Below are 11,761 nucleotides of genomic sequence, written 5' to 3' on the forward strand. Positions count from 1 at the left end.
CTTGGTGAACAAGTCTGCTGTGGGGATGGGTTTAAAGTCCACATAAATTTCTAATTATAAGATACCCAATTCCCTTCTGATGAAAATTAGAAGTTGAATTCAATGTGGAAGGCTTATACTTAGAAATTAGGAGTACAAAAATTTTGTATCATCCCAAGGTAAGGTATGTACTCGGATGTAACGACCCGGAAATTTCCGACCAAATTTAAACCTTATCTTCTATATGTCTCCGACACGATAAGAAAAAACCCTAATATTGAGTCTAGAAAAGTTTGAAATCTATATTCGGATAACTAGTTACCCTTTGACCAAGCCCGACGATTCACGAACAATTGTTTGCTAATAAATGTGCTTACATATACATGTACAAATATTATTAAAATTATTGTTATTATCATTATTATTAAATGTATTATTATTAATATTAATATTATTGTCAAAAATTTTTATAGTTATTACTACCATTAACTTTAATAATAAATATTATTGTTATTATTATTTATATGTTAAGGGTATTATTGTTATTTAGGGAATAAGATTAAAAAAAATGTAAATGCAAATATATATTGATATTATAACTTTAGATATACATATGTATACAAATGCAGTTAAAAACAAATAAATACAAATAATAAGACTGATATAGAAACAGATATATTTACGTATATTTTCATTTATTTGATTATGTACCTAATTTATTTATATATATTAACTGTGCTATCAAATTATTAAAACAGATAAAAAGGAATGGAATCTGTTTAAAGTCTTCATCATTTTTATTTTTTGTATCCTTTTTCTTCTTGGTTCGTTTTCTTTTGACTTCTTATACCTGCCGACACCAATTTTTCCATTCCAGACAAAACCCGTGAGTAATTCGTGTCTCTACTTTGATGAATCAACCATCACCTCTCTTTTCTCTCTTATATATCACCACCGCCACCCTATAACTCTCACGAACACCATGACAACCACCAAACACCACCGGGAACCACCATGTCCTCCCTCTTCTTCATAACCTCTACGCCACCTCCAGTCACCATCACTCTTTGTGAACCACTTTGTAACCAAGAACCATCAAACACCTTGGCTCATCATCTACATCATCTTCATCCTCCTGGTGATCGACTTCTGTTGGCTCCAACACTCACGACAACTGTAAAACCACCACCATGACCTCCATCATCACCTCTCTAAACCGCCACCACTTTTATTATTACGGTTATTACTATAACCTGCAGCTCGGTTGTGTTTATAGATCGAGAAGACCGCACCACTTTTATTTCCATACGAATATCTTCTTTTGTATCCCGGATTCTATTCCAGTGAACCATTAAATCACCACCTTGTAATCTTAGATCGTTCCAGACAACCACCAAACCGAAATCAAGATTATTATTTTTCTCGTTTCTCCTTTGCGAACACACAACACACAAGGCCCAAACTATCATATTTTTCTTTCGTACAGCTCCTGCTATACCATTCTTGTATTCTAACTTTGCAAGGAAAAAGAACGATGAATAATGACGCGATGAAAGTTGATTCTTGCAGTCTATAAATAATAAGCTCTTTTAAAGGAATGCTGCGTTTTCTTTTTCTATTTGGACGAAAATCATCAATCATGTAACCCCACCACGTTTCTCTGTCATTTGATTTAATCCACAAAGACTGAATACCAACTCATGTGGACCTGATTAATGTGTTCTGTGGTCGAATATATTAATGCAATGATGATGAAAAAGGCTGTGAATGGTTTATTATATTCCTATTACAAAAGATAGACAACGACACCCACTTGCTATCCTTTACGATTTTTAAATTGTAGCTGAAGTGTGCTACCTGTGGACTGTAATTAGATTACTATCGAATTCCTTACAAACCCATGATCTTGATATAATGCTTGGCCGTGACTAGTTTTTCGGTTGGGCCAAAACGAAGCTAGGCCTGAATGTTATTTTCTGTTGGGCTGCTTTTGAACCGTAGCAAAACCCATTTGTTTCCCGTTTTGGATCAAAGCCCACCTGTTATTGTTGCAAACGACTTTATGTTGTTAAGCAATACGTTTTCTGTTTCCTTCTTCTGATAAATTACGATGATAGTTTATATCGATGATGATGAATTCACGGTCATTAGTTATGAATGATAATGAGTATGATTGAAGATGATATGAGTCAATGGTGATGAACGGGTCATATGAAAATGATGATTCGGTGATCGATCATGACTTGATGATGACAATAATGTTTGTTGATGATGATAGAAAATGTAATGAAAATAAACAGTCGGATATATAAAACAATTAAACGATCTAGTAGTTACAAGAAGAACACAAATGGTTCAATGGTTTGAAGGTGTTTTCGAGGGATGAGAGGTCTTGGGTTCGAACCCGGGCAACGGCGTTTTTATTATTAATGTAAGTATTATTATTATTTTTTTTTACAAAAATTACTAATATTATTAACATTATGAATATCATTATTATTATTAAAACTATTATTATTTTTACTAGTACTATTATAGATATTTTTATTATCATTATACTTATTTAAGTATTATTATAACTGGTATTTTGTAAATAAAAGATTAATTATATAAAAACATATTTAATGCTTATGTTTTAATTATATAAATATTTCTATATATAAAATGAATATATAGAGTAGCTAAATTAGTAATGTAAAAATACCACGACTAATAATATATATATAATTATTCGATTACAATTACGTGTGTTAATATATATATATACTTGATATAGGTTCGTGAATCCGAGGCCAACCCTACACTTGTTTAATAATGTTATATGTATTTTTACTACAAAATACAGTATGGTGAGTATATAGTCCCTTTTAAACTTTAAATATTTTGGGCTGAGAATACATGCGCTGTTTTTATAAATGATTTACGTTATGGACACAAGTGATTAAAATGATATTCTGCGGATTGATGTGCTAGGTAATTTAGTTATATGTTATGATAGCATGTAAGCGCGAATCCTAAAGATAGATCTATCGGGCTTAACAACCCCATCCAGTAGGCTGCACTAGATATAAGAACTAGTGGGCGGATGTTTAGTACTTCGAGGATTATTTATACACTTGCGAGTGTACATATCCATCTTTGCGAAGATGACTTATTATATTATTGTTAAGGTTGGTTACTGAGGCCTCAACATAAGCAGAATGATTTTATACACTTGCGAGTGTATTATATTTTTATATATGAAATCTTGTGGTCCATAGTTATAACGCTGCTAGCATCAAACCTATATATCTCACCAACTTTATGTTGACCTTTTAAAGCATGTTATTTTCAGGTACGAAATAAGTCTTCCGCTGTGCAATAGCTCATATTAAGGACCCTATTTGGAGTCGATCATCGCAATGGGACCAACTGTTGAAGATTTCGTTCGGGAGGATTAGTTCGGGTTTCTACAGTTGGTATCAGAGCGTTGGTCTTAGCGAACCAGGCCTTGCATTAGTGTGTCCAACTAGTAGTTGTTAGGATACATTAGTGAGTCTGGACTTCGACCGTGTCTACCTGTCAAAAAGTTTTGCTTATCATTTTTAGTCGGAAACTATCTGCTTATCATCCTTAGGAAATTGACTGCTTATCATTCTTTAGTCTAGACACGTCTTACTGCATTTAGTGCATCGATAGTGTATAGACAAAAATTCATATCTTAGCACATCTGTAGACTTGCTTGTCATATGCCGTAAGTTCCTTTGTAGGCTACGAAATCTTTAGTATTATAGATATGCTATGAAGTTAGAATATCATCCTATATTCGAAAATCATTTCACATCAAAGATCCTTCTCAAATTGCCCTCTTGGCGATGAACCTGAAAGCACTTACCGGCGAACCTGTTCGAGAAACCATTTACCCTCTCATTTCTAGGGTATCTCGTCACGATTATATATTATCCTATATTTGAATCTTACTCACCCGTTCGTTTCAATCGTCAACCATCTCGACATAATATAAGAAGTTAACGAACTACGTGCTCGAGTAATGGCTTTGGAAAAATCTGGTGCGGAGATTACAAACACCAGCAGCAGCACCAGCAGCATAAACCGTACCACCATCATCAACGCCGACAATACTCTTATCACACCAACCACAATCACGTCATAAATCTTAACGTCACGATCTGTACCTCGGATATCAACATCATATGCCTCAATATCACCATCTGTACTTCGAGTATGAACTTCGTTCTACACATCGATCTACATCGACTATCTTCGCTTTACGTATCATTCTACCTCATTTTTCCTCGTTCGACATGGTGATTATGAAATTTCTAAAGTTTTAGAGATTATGTAATCTAGTATTAACGATAAATCAGATGAGTTTTGACTCATTAAATCCATGATTACATCCGATGAAAATATATATGCAAGCATATTTTCAAAAAGATTGTAATTAAAAATTCTTTTGTACAAACTGTTAATGATGAAAATATTTTAACGGGTGGGTAGTACCCGAGGAATATTTAGATTCCACATTAATAAGTTACACTATATATTCTTCGAATCTGATTCAACGATTATCTATTATCCTACTTACAACCACCGATATTCGTATCCGCTCACCCCAGAATAACCATTTTCATTCAAATTTCATATTCAGATTTTGATCTATCAGAATCCAACAAGTGGCATAAAGAAGAAAATATTGAACAAATTGTGAAAAACTAAACCTGACTTCAAAGAATCAAAATGATTCAGTGTCTACTGAAACCGTTAGTAAGAACCCTACTCTTTATTCTAAACCTTGCCCGGATGATATTCTTCATCATCATCTTATCTTAGATATTATAAGATATCTTCATATCTTTCGTTATACATATTCTCCATATTTCTGGAGATATTTTCACAACTATTCCTATCTGAGATCATTTATCCTTCCGTAACTTCTGCGTTACAATACCAAGGAAACTGTGTTAGTTTCCAAGTTCTAAAACTTTCGAGTTTAAAATAGGAATGTTCTGAAGCAGTGTTGGGAACTGATGCATGAATTAGTATAATATAATGAAACTTGATCAACTTTATTATATTATAGTAAGCCATGTTAAGTTTCTAATGGAATGTGATGATTCACAGTACCGTTATCATGTGCCATGTTACACGACTCTTACATTCTATTCAATCTCCAAACATATTAAGAACATATCGTCTTGATAGTTCGATCTTTTACATGATATTCTGGTAATTGGACAAATCAAAATCGTGCCATTACCATTTCCTTCTAAGAGCATTAGCTATGTTCATACCTACGAATTCCGGACCATTACTCGCTTGGCTTGAGGACGGGAGAATTAGAAACACTATAAACACAAGAGTATAGTAAACGTAAATAGATTCTTCTGGTGGTAGATGAAAAAGAAGGATGACAGATGTAAAAATTAAGAATATATCCAGGATAAGAATAGGATGGAGTATATTGGCAAATATCTTTAAGTAAGAATTAAGGAGAAAGAGTAGAAGATGTGGGATATGGAAATAAGGGAACGAAGGGGGTAGTTTTATAAGTATCCGATAAAGAAATCACAACAGATTTGCCGCATTAAATCAAAGGAGATCCTGTTTCCTAAGTCGCCGAAGAACCAAATCTTATTACGAAAGATTTTCTTTAAATCTCGTGAATTCTGAAAATCAATCATAACCACGTCATCAGTTAAAAACGATATCATATTACTCATTTCACTCTCTTTTGTGATAGCTTCGCCCGTACGCTTCACATGATCGAAATGTTTTATCTATATCTCCCAATAATGATAAAACTCCGTTATTACCTCATATTCGTCATGAAAACATTTCTATTGTATTTATGACAACCTCTACCAAATTTCGGGGACGAAATTTCTTTAACAGGTGGGTACTGTAACGACTCGGAAATTTCCGACCAAATTTAAACCTTATCTTCTATATGTCTCCGACACGATAAGAAAAAAACCCTAATATTGAGTCTAGAAAAGTTTGAAATCTATATTCGGATAACTAGTTACCCTTTGACCAAGCCCGACGATTCACGAACAATTGTTTGCTAATAAATGTGCTTACATATACATGTACAAATATTATTAAAATTATTGTTATTATCATTATTATTAAATTTATTATTATTAATATTAATATTATTGTCAAAAATTTTTATAGTTATTACTACCATTAACTTTAATAATAAATATTATTGTTATTATTATTTATATGTTAAGGGTATTATTGTTATTTAGGGAATAAGATTAAAAAAAATGTAAATGCAAATATATATTGATATTATAACTTTAGATATACATATGTATACAAATGCAGTTAAAAACAAATAAATACAAATAATAAGACTGATATAGAAACAGATATATTTACGTATATTTTCATTTATTTGATTATGTACCTAATTTATTTATATATATTAACTGTGCTATCAAATTATTAAAACAGATAAAAAGGAATGGAATCTGTTTAAAGTCTTCATCATTTTTATTTTTTGTATCCTTTTTCTTCTTGGTTCGTTTTCTTTTGACTTCTTATACCTGCCGACACCAATTTTTCCATTCCAGACAAAACCCGTGAGTAATTCGTGTCTCTACTTTGATGAATCAACCATCACCTCTCTTTTCTCTCTTATATATCACCACCGCCACCCTATAACTCTCACGAACACCATGACAACCACCAAACACCACCGGGAACCACCATGTCCTCCCTCTTCTTCATAACCTCTACGCCACCTCCAGTCACCATCACTCTTTGTGAACCACTTTGTAACCAAGAACCATCAAACACCTTGGCTCATCATCTACATCATCTTCATCCTCCTGGTGATCGACTTCTGTTGGCTCCAACACTCACAACAACTGTAAAACCACCACCATGACCTCCATCATCACCTCTCTAAACCGCCACCACTTTTATTATTACGGTTATTACTATAACCTGCAGCTCGGTTGTGTTTATAGATCGAGAAGACCGCACCACTTTTATTTCCATACGAATATCTTCTTTTGTATCCCGGATTCTATTCCAGTGAACCATTAAATCACCACCTTGTAATCTTAGATCGTTCCAGACAACCACCAAACCGAAATCAAGATTATTATTTTTCTCGTTTCTCCTTTGCGAACACACAACACACAAGGCCCAAACTATCATATTTTTCTTTCGTACAGCTCCTGCTATACCATTCTTGTATTCTAACTTTGCAAGGAAAAAGAACGATGAATAATGACGCGATGAAAGTTGATTCTTGCAGTCTATAAATAATAAGCTCTTTTAAAGGAATGCTGCGTTTTCTTTTTCTATTTGGACGAAAATCATCAATCATGTAACCCCACCACGTTTCTCTGTCATTTGATTTAATCCACAAAGACTGAATACCAACTCATGTGGACCTGTTTAATGTGTTCTGTGGTCGAATATATTAATGCAATGATGATGAAAAAGGCTGTGAATGGTTTATTATATTCCTATTACAAAAGATAGACAACGACACCCACTTGCTATCCTTTACGATTTTTAAATTGTAGCTGAAGTGTGCTACCTGTGGACTGTAATTAGATTACTATCGAATTCCTTACAAACCCATGATCTTGATATAATGCTTGGCCGTGACTAGTTTTTCGGTTGGGCCAAAACGAAGCTAGGCCTGAATGTTATTTTCTGTTGGGCTGCTTTTGAACCGTAGAAAAACCCATTTGTTTCCCGTTTTGGATCAAAGCCCACCTGTTATTGTTGCAAACGACTTTATGTTGTTAAGCAATACGTTTTCTGTTTCCTTCTTCTGATAAATTACGATGATAGTTTATATCGATGATGATGAATTCACGGTCATTAGTTATGAATGATAATGAGTATGATTGAAGATGATATGAGTCAATGGTGATGAACGGGTCATATGAAAATGATGATTCGGTGATCGATCATGACTTGATGATGACAATAATGTTTGTTGATGATGATAGAAAATGTAATGAAAATAAACAGTCGGATATATAAAACAATTAAACGATCTAGTAGTTACAAGAAGAACACAAATGGTTCAATGGTTTGAAGGTGTTTTCGAGGGATGAGAGGTCTTGGATTCGAACCCGGGCAACGACGTTTTTATTATTAATGTAAGTATTATTATTATTTTTTTTTTACGAAAATTACTAATATTATTAACATTATGAATATCATTATTATTATTAAAACTATTATTATTTTTACTAGTACTATTATAGATATTTTTATTATCATTATACTTATTTAAGTATTATTATAACTGGTATTTTGTAAATAAAAGATTAATTATATAAAAACATATTTAATGCTTATGTTTTAATTATATAAATATTTCTATATATAAAATGAATATATAGAGTAGCTAAATTAGTAATGTAAAAATACCACGACTAATAATATATATATAATTATTCGATTACAATTACGTGTGTTAATATATATATATACTTGATATAGGTTCGTGAATCCGAGGCCAACCCTACACTTGTTTAATGATGTTATATGTATTTTTACTACAAAATACAGTATGGTGAGTATATAGTCCCTTTTAAACTTTAAATATTTTGGGCTGAGAATACATGCGCTGTTTTTATAAATGATTTACGTTATGGACACAAGTGATTAAAATGATATTCTGTGGATTGATGTGCTAGGTAATTTAGTTATATGTTATGATAGCATGTAAGCGCGAATCCTAAAGATAGATCTATCGGGCTTAACAACCCCATCCAGTAGGCTGCACTAGATATAAGAACTAGTGGGCGGATGTTTAGTACTTCGAGGATTATTTATACACTTGCGAGTGTACATATCCATCTTTGCGAAGATGACTTATTATATTATTGTTAAGGTTGGTTACTGAGGCCTCAACATAAGCAGAATGATTTTATACACTTGCGAGTGTATTATATTTTTATATATGAAATCTTGTGGTCCATAGTTATAACGCTGCTAGCATCAAACCTATATATCTCACCAACTTTATGTTGACCTTTTAAAGCATGTTATTTTCAGGTACGAAATAAGTCTTCCGCTGTGCAATAGCTCATATTAAGGACCCTATTTGGAGTCGATCATCGCAATGGGACCAACTGTTGAAGATTCCGTTCGGGAGGATTAGTTCGGGTTTCTACATCGGACCTGTTGAATGTGAGGATGAAGTTTAGCTTCTTAATGGTTTATTTGAAAAAGTGCAATAGCAGGTGCATGACTGAAATGAACTACCTTTGTGAATGTGAAGTTTTGCTGCTTCAACAAAGCTTGGACTTTTGCTTTAGATACATTCATGAATGGATATGGACACATGGCTTGTAAAGTGTCAGGATAGCTTTAGAGTATTTGAAAACTTATGTGTATGTTATTTTCAGTTATTCAAATGGGTTGAAGGGTTCAATTCTTAGAACACCCCGATTCTCGAATATTTGGAATGTGTAATGTACTAAGGTGAAAATTCAATCTTCAAGATATTTTCATTTATGCATGAGTTTTGTTTTAATTTGTTTAATTCTCATGAAACGAATTGCACTAAATTGGGGAGGATTGTTAGAAATTTAGTGTAATTTTGGGTTTTAATCTACACTTGTAAATGGGTTTGGAGGTACGGAGTGTACACCCATTAAGTGATAGATTACCCAGACCCAAAAGTGGTTTTCCATTATTTACTATCATGACTTGGTCTACCTGAAATTTGACTAAGTGTTTTCAGTACTAAGTTTTCTTAGTAAGCTGAAATTTGACTAAGTGTTTTGTGCTGGTTATTTTGCATTGCTGGTCCTTGTGCTGGTTGTTCTGCATTGCTGGTCCTTGTGCTGGTTGTTCTGCGCAGCTGGTCCCTGTGCTGGTTGTTCTGCGCAGCTGGTCCCTGTGCTGGTTGTTCTGCGCAGCTGGTCCTGTTTGCTGGTTACTCTGCGCTGCTGGTCCTGTATGCTGATTTTTGCGCTGCTGGTCCTGTATGCTGATTTTTGCGCTGATGGTCCTGTTTGCTGATTTTTGCGCTGCTGGTCCTTTTGCAGTGCTGGTTCTTAAGAGACAGCAGTAAGAAAACACTTAACACAATTTTGAGTGATTACGGAAGAATTATTCTTGCACTCACTTTTACTTTAGTGGTTGAAGGAATAATACTTGTTTATTATAAAGTGATCACTCATGTTTTGATAGTTGTAAAATATAATATTTATTTATTGTAAAAGTAACAACTTTTACTTTAATGATGGGAGTGATAATATTTGTTTATAGAAATATTCTTCCTGTAACCACTTTTGAATATTATAGAAGATACTTTTATTAATCAATCGGCCAATTGATTTTAATAAAAGACTCTTTCATGATTAAGGGTGTATATAAATATATTAACCAATATGCATGAGATAATAAACAAGTTACGAATACCAAAATATTCTTCTGCAAAAGGATTCTTGTTTCTGCCAAAACAAGAATTTAATCTATGTCTTATCCCAAAGTGATATTCGTGTAACCCAGGCTATAAGGGTCGAATAATTACTTTCGGAAAGTGATACCACGATTCAGTGATTTATCCGGCTATCGATTATTTTACCCTACACGAAAGAATTTAATAAAACATCCAACAATTAGTCGAATTCACTATGAAAAGATGCAATTAATTAATAAGTCAAGTCTCACTAGCCTTATTATCATTTCCATAAATCGTTAACTAGTTAATTAAACCATAAAAACACACCATCGACTGCTCCACTTCTTAAGAAAGAAGAATTATTGAAGCAATATTTATTTTACACATACTTGCTATCACACATTATATGCATATTTTGCAACATTTATTTTAATAACCTAGCTTTTTATTATGTATAGTGTATGGTATATGCTATAATATATTATATAGTTGAACCTTACTATATATGTAAGGATTTCAGTTGTTGTTTTCATCATGATCATGACCATCAAGAAGATCATCTAACAACTGATCATCATAGCATTCAAACTCAAACACTTCTCTAGATGAAGATCCGGCCTCCGTAGCGGAACTATTATAAGTAGCACCCGGAAAAGTAGGAGGGTGTTCGGACGGAAAATTGAGAACCGCCATGTAACCTCTCATTTCATAAGCGGCCCGATCATAAGCTCGGGCCGCTTCTTCTGCAGTATCAAATGTTCCAAGCCAAACCCTAACGCCTTTCTTATTTGTGTCACGAATCTCGGCAGCATACTTTCCCCATGGACGGCGCCTCACACCGCGATACCCTACCTCACCACCGCCGCCGCCACTGTCTTTTGGGCGGTCTTTAGAAACCCGACCACCTTGATCCATGAACGTTGTTGGTTTTCTTGATCAGAAATGATTATAGAAGCATGTGACATATATAGTTTAATGAAAAGGTTTCATTGATTATAAAAAGACTTGAAATGGAGCCATATATGAAACTTGCTTGTGGTGTAAAACTGGGTAGAATCAAAGTAGAGACCGAATTAATTTAAGTACGAAAAGCTGAATAAAAGTAGATTGATTTTGGTTTTAATATGTAAAGAAGTGGGAAATGGGAAACTTGAACATGTGTTATTCCATTTTTGCAAATACGGAGTACCGGTCCGTTTAATTTGCTATTTATAAATTTGTAATTCTTGTGATCGATAGAAAAGTTCAACTGTACCGTGGCCGAAGGGAAAAGGTTAATGTTATATTAATAAATTCAAGTGATCCACCAAAACCTTTCCTCAAGGACAAAAGACAAAGGATATTCTTCCGTTGTTGGTCTCGTGATAATGGCCCATACATCTT

The 11,761-nt window shown here is 33.6% G+C and overlaps 1 protein-coding gene across 1 annotated transcript; it reads right to left on the minus strand.

The window, feature by feature from the left end:
• Positions 1-10,894: 10,894 nt before the first annotated feature.
• On the minus strand, positions 10,895-11,293 carry LOC139899250 (ethylene-responsive transcription factor 14-like). Its single transcript, XM_071882066.1, has one exon. It carries the CDS (start codon positions 11,291-11,293, stop codon positions 10,895-10,897), a length of 399 nt encoding a protein of 132 aa, XP_071738167.1.
• Between the last annotated feature and the right edge of the window lie 468 nt (positions 11,294-11,761).

This window comes from Rutidosis leptorrhynchoides, chromosome 3 (genome assembly GCF_046630445.1).
Source record: "Rutidosis leptorrhynchoides isolate AG116_Rl617_1_P2 chromosome 3, CSIRO_AGI_Rlap_v1, whole genome shotgun sequence".
Lineage (NCBI taxonomy): Eukaryota > Viridiplantae > Streptophyta > Magnoliopsida > Asterales > Asteraceae > Rutidosis > Rutidosis leptorrhynchoides.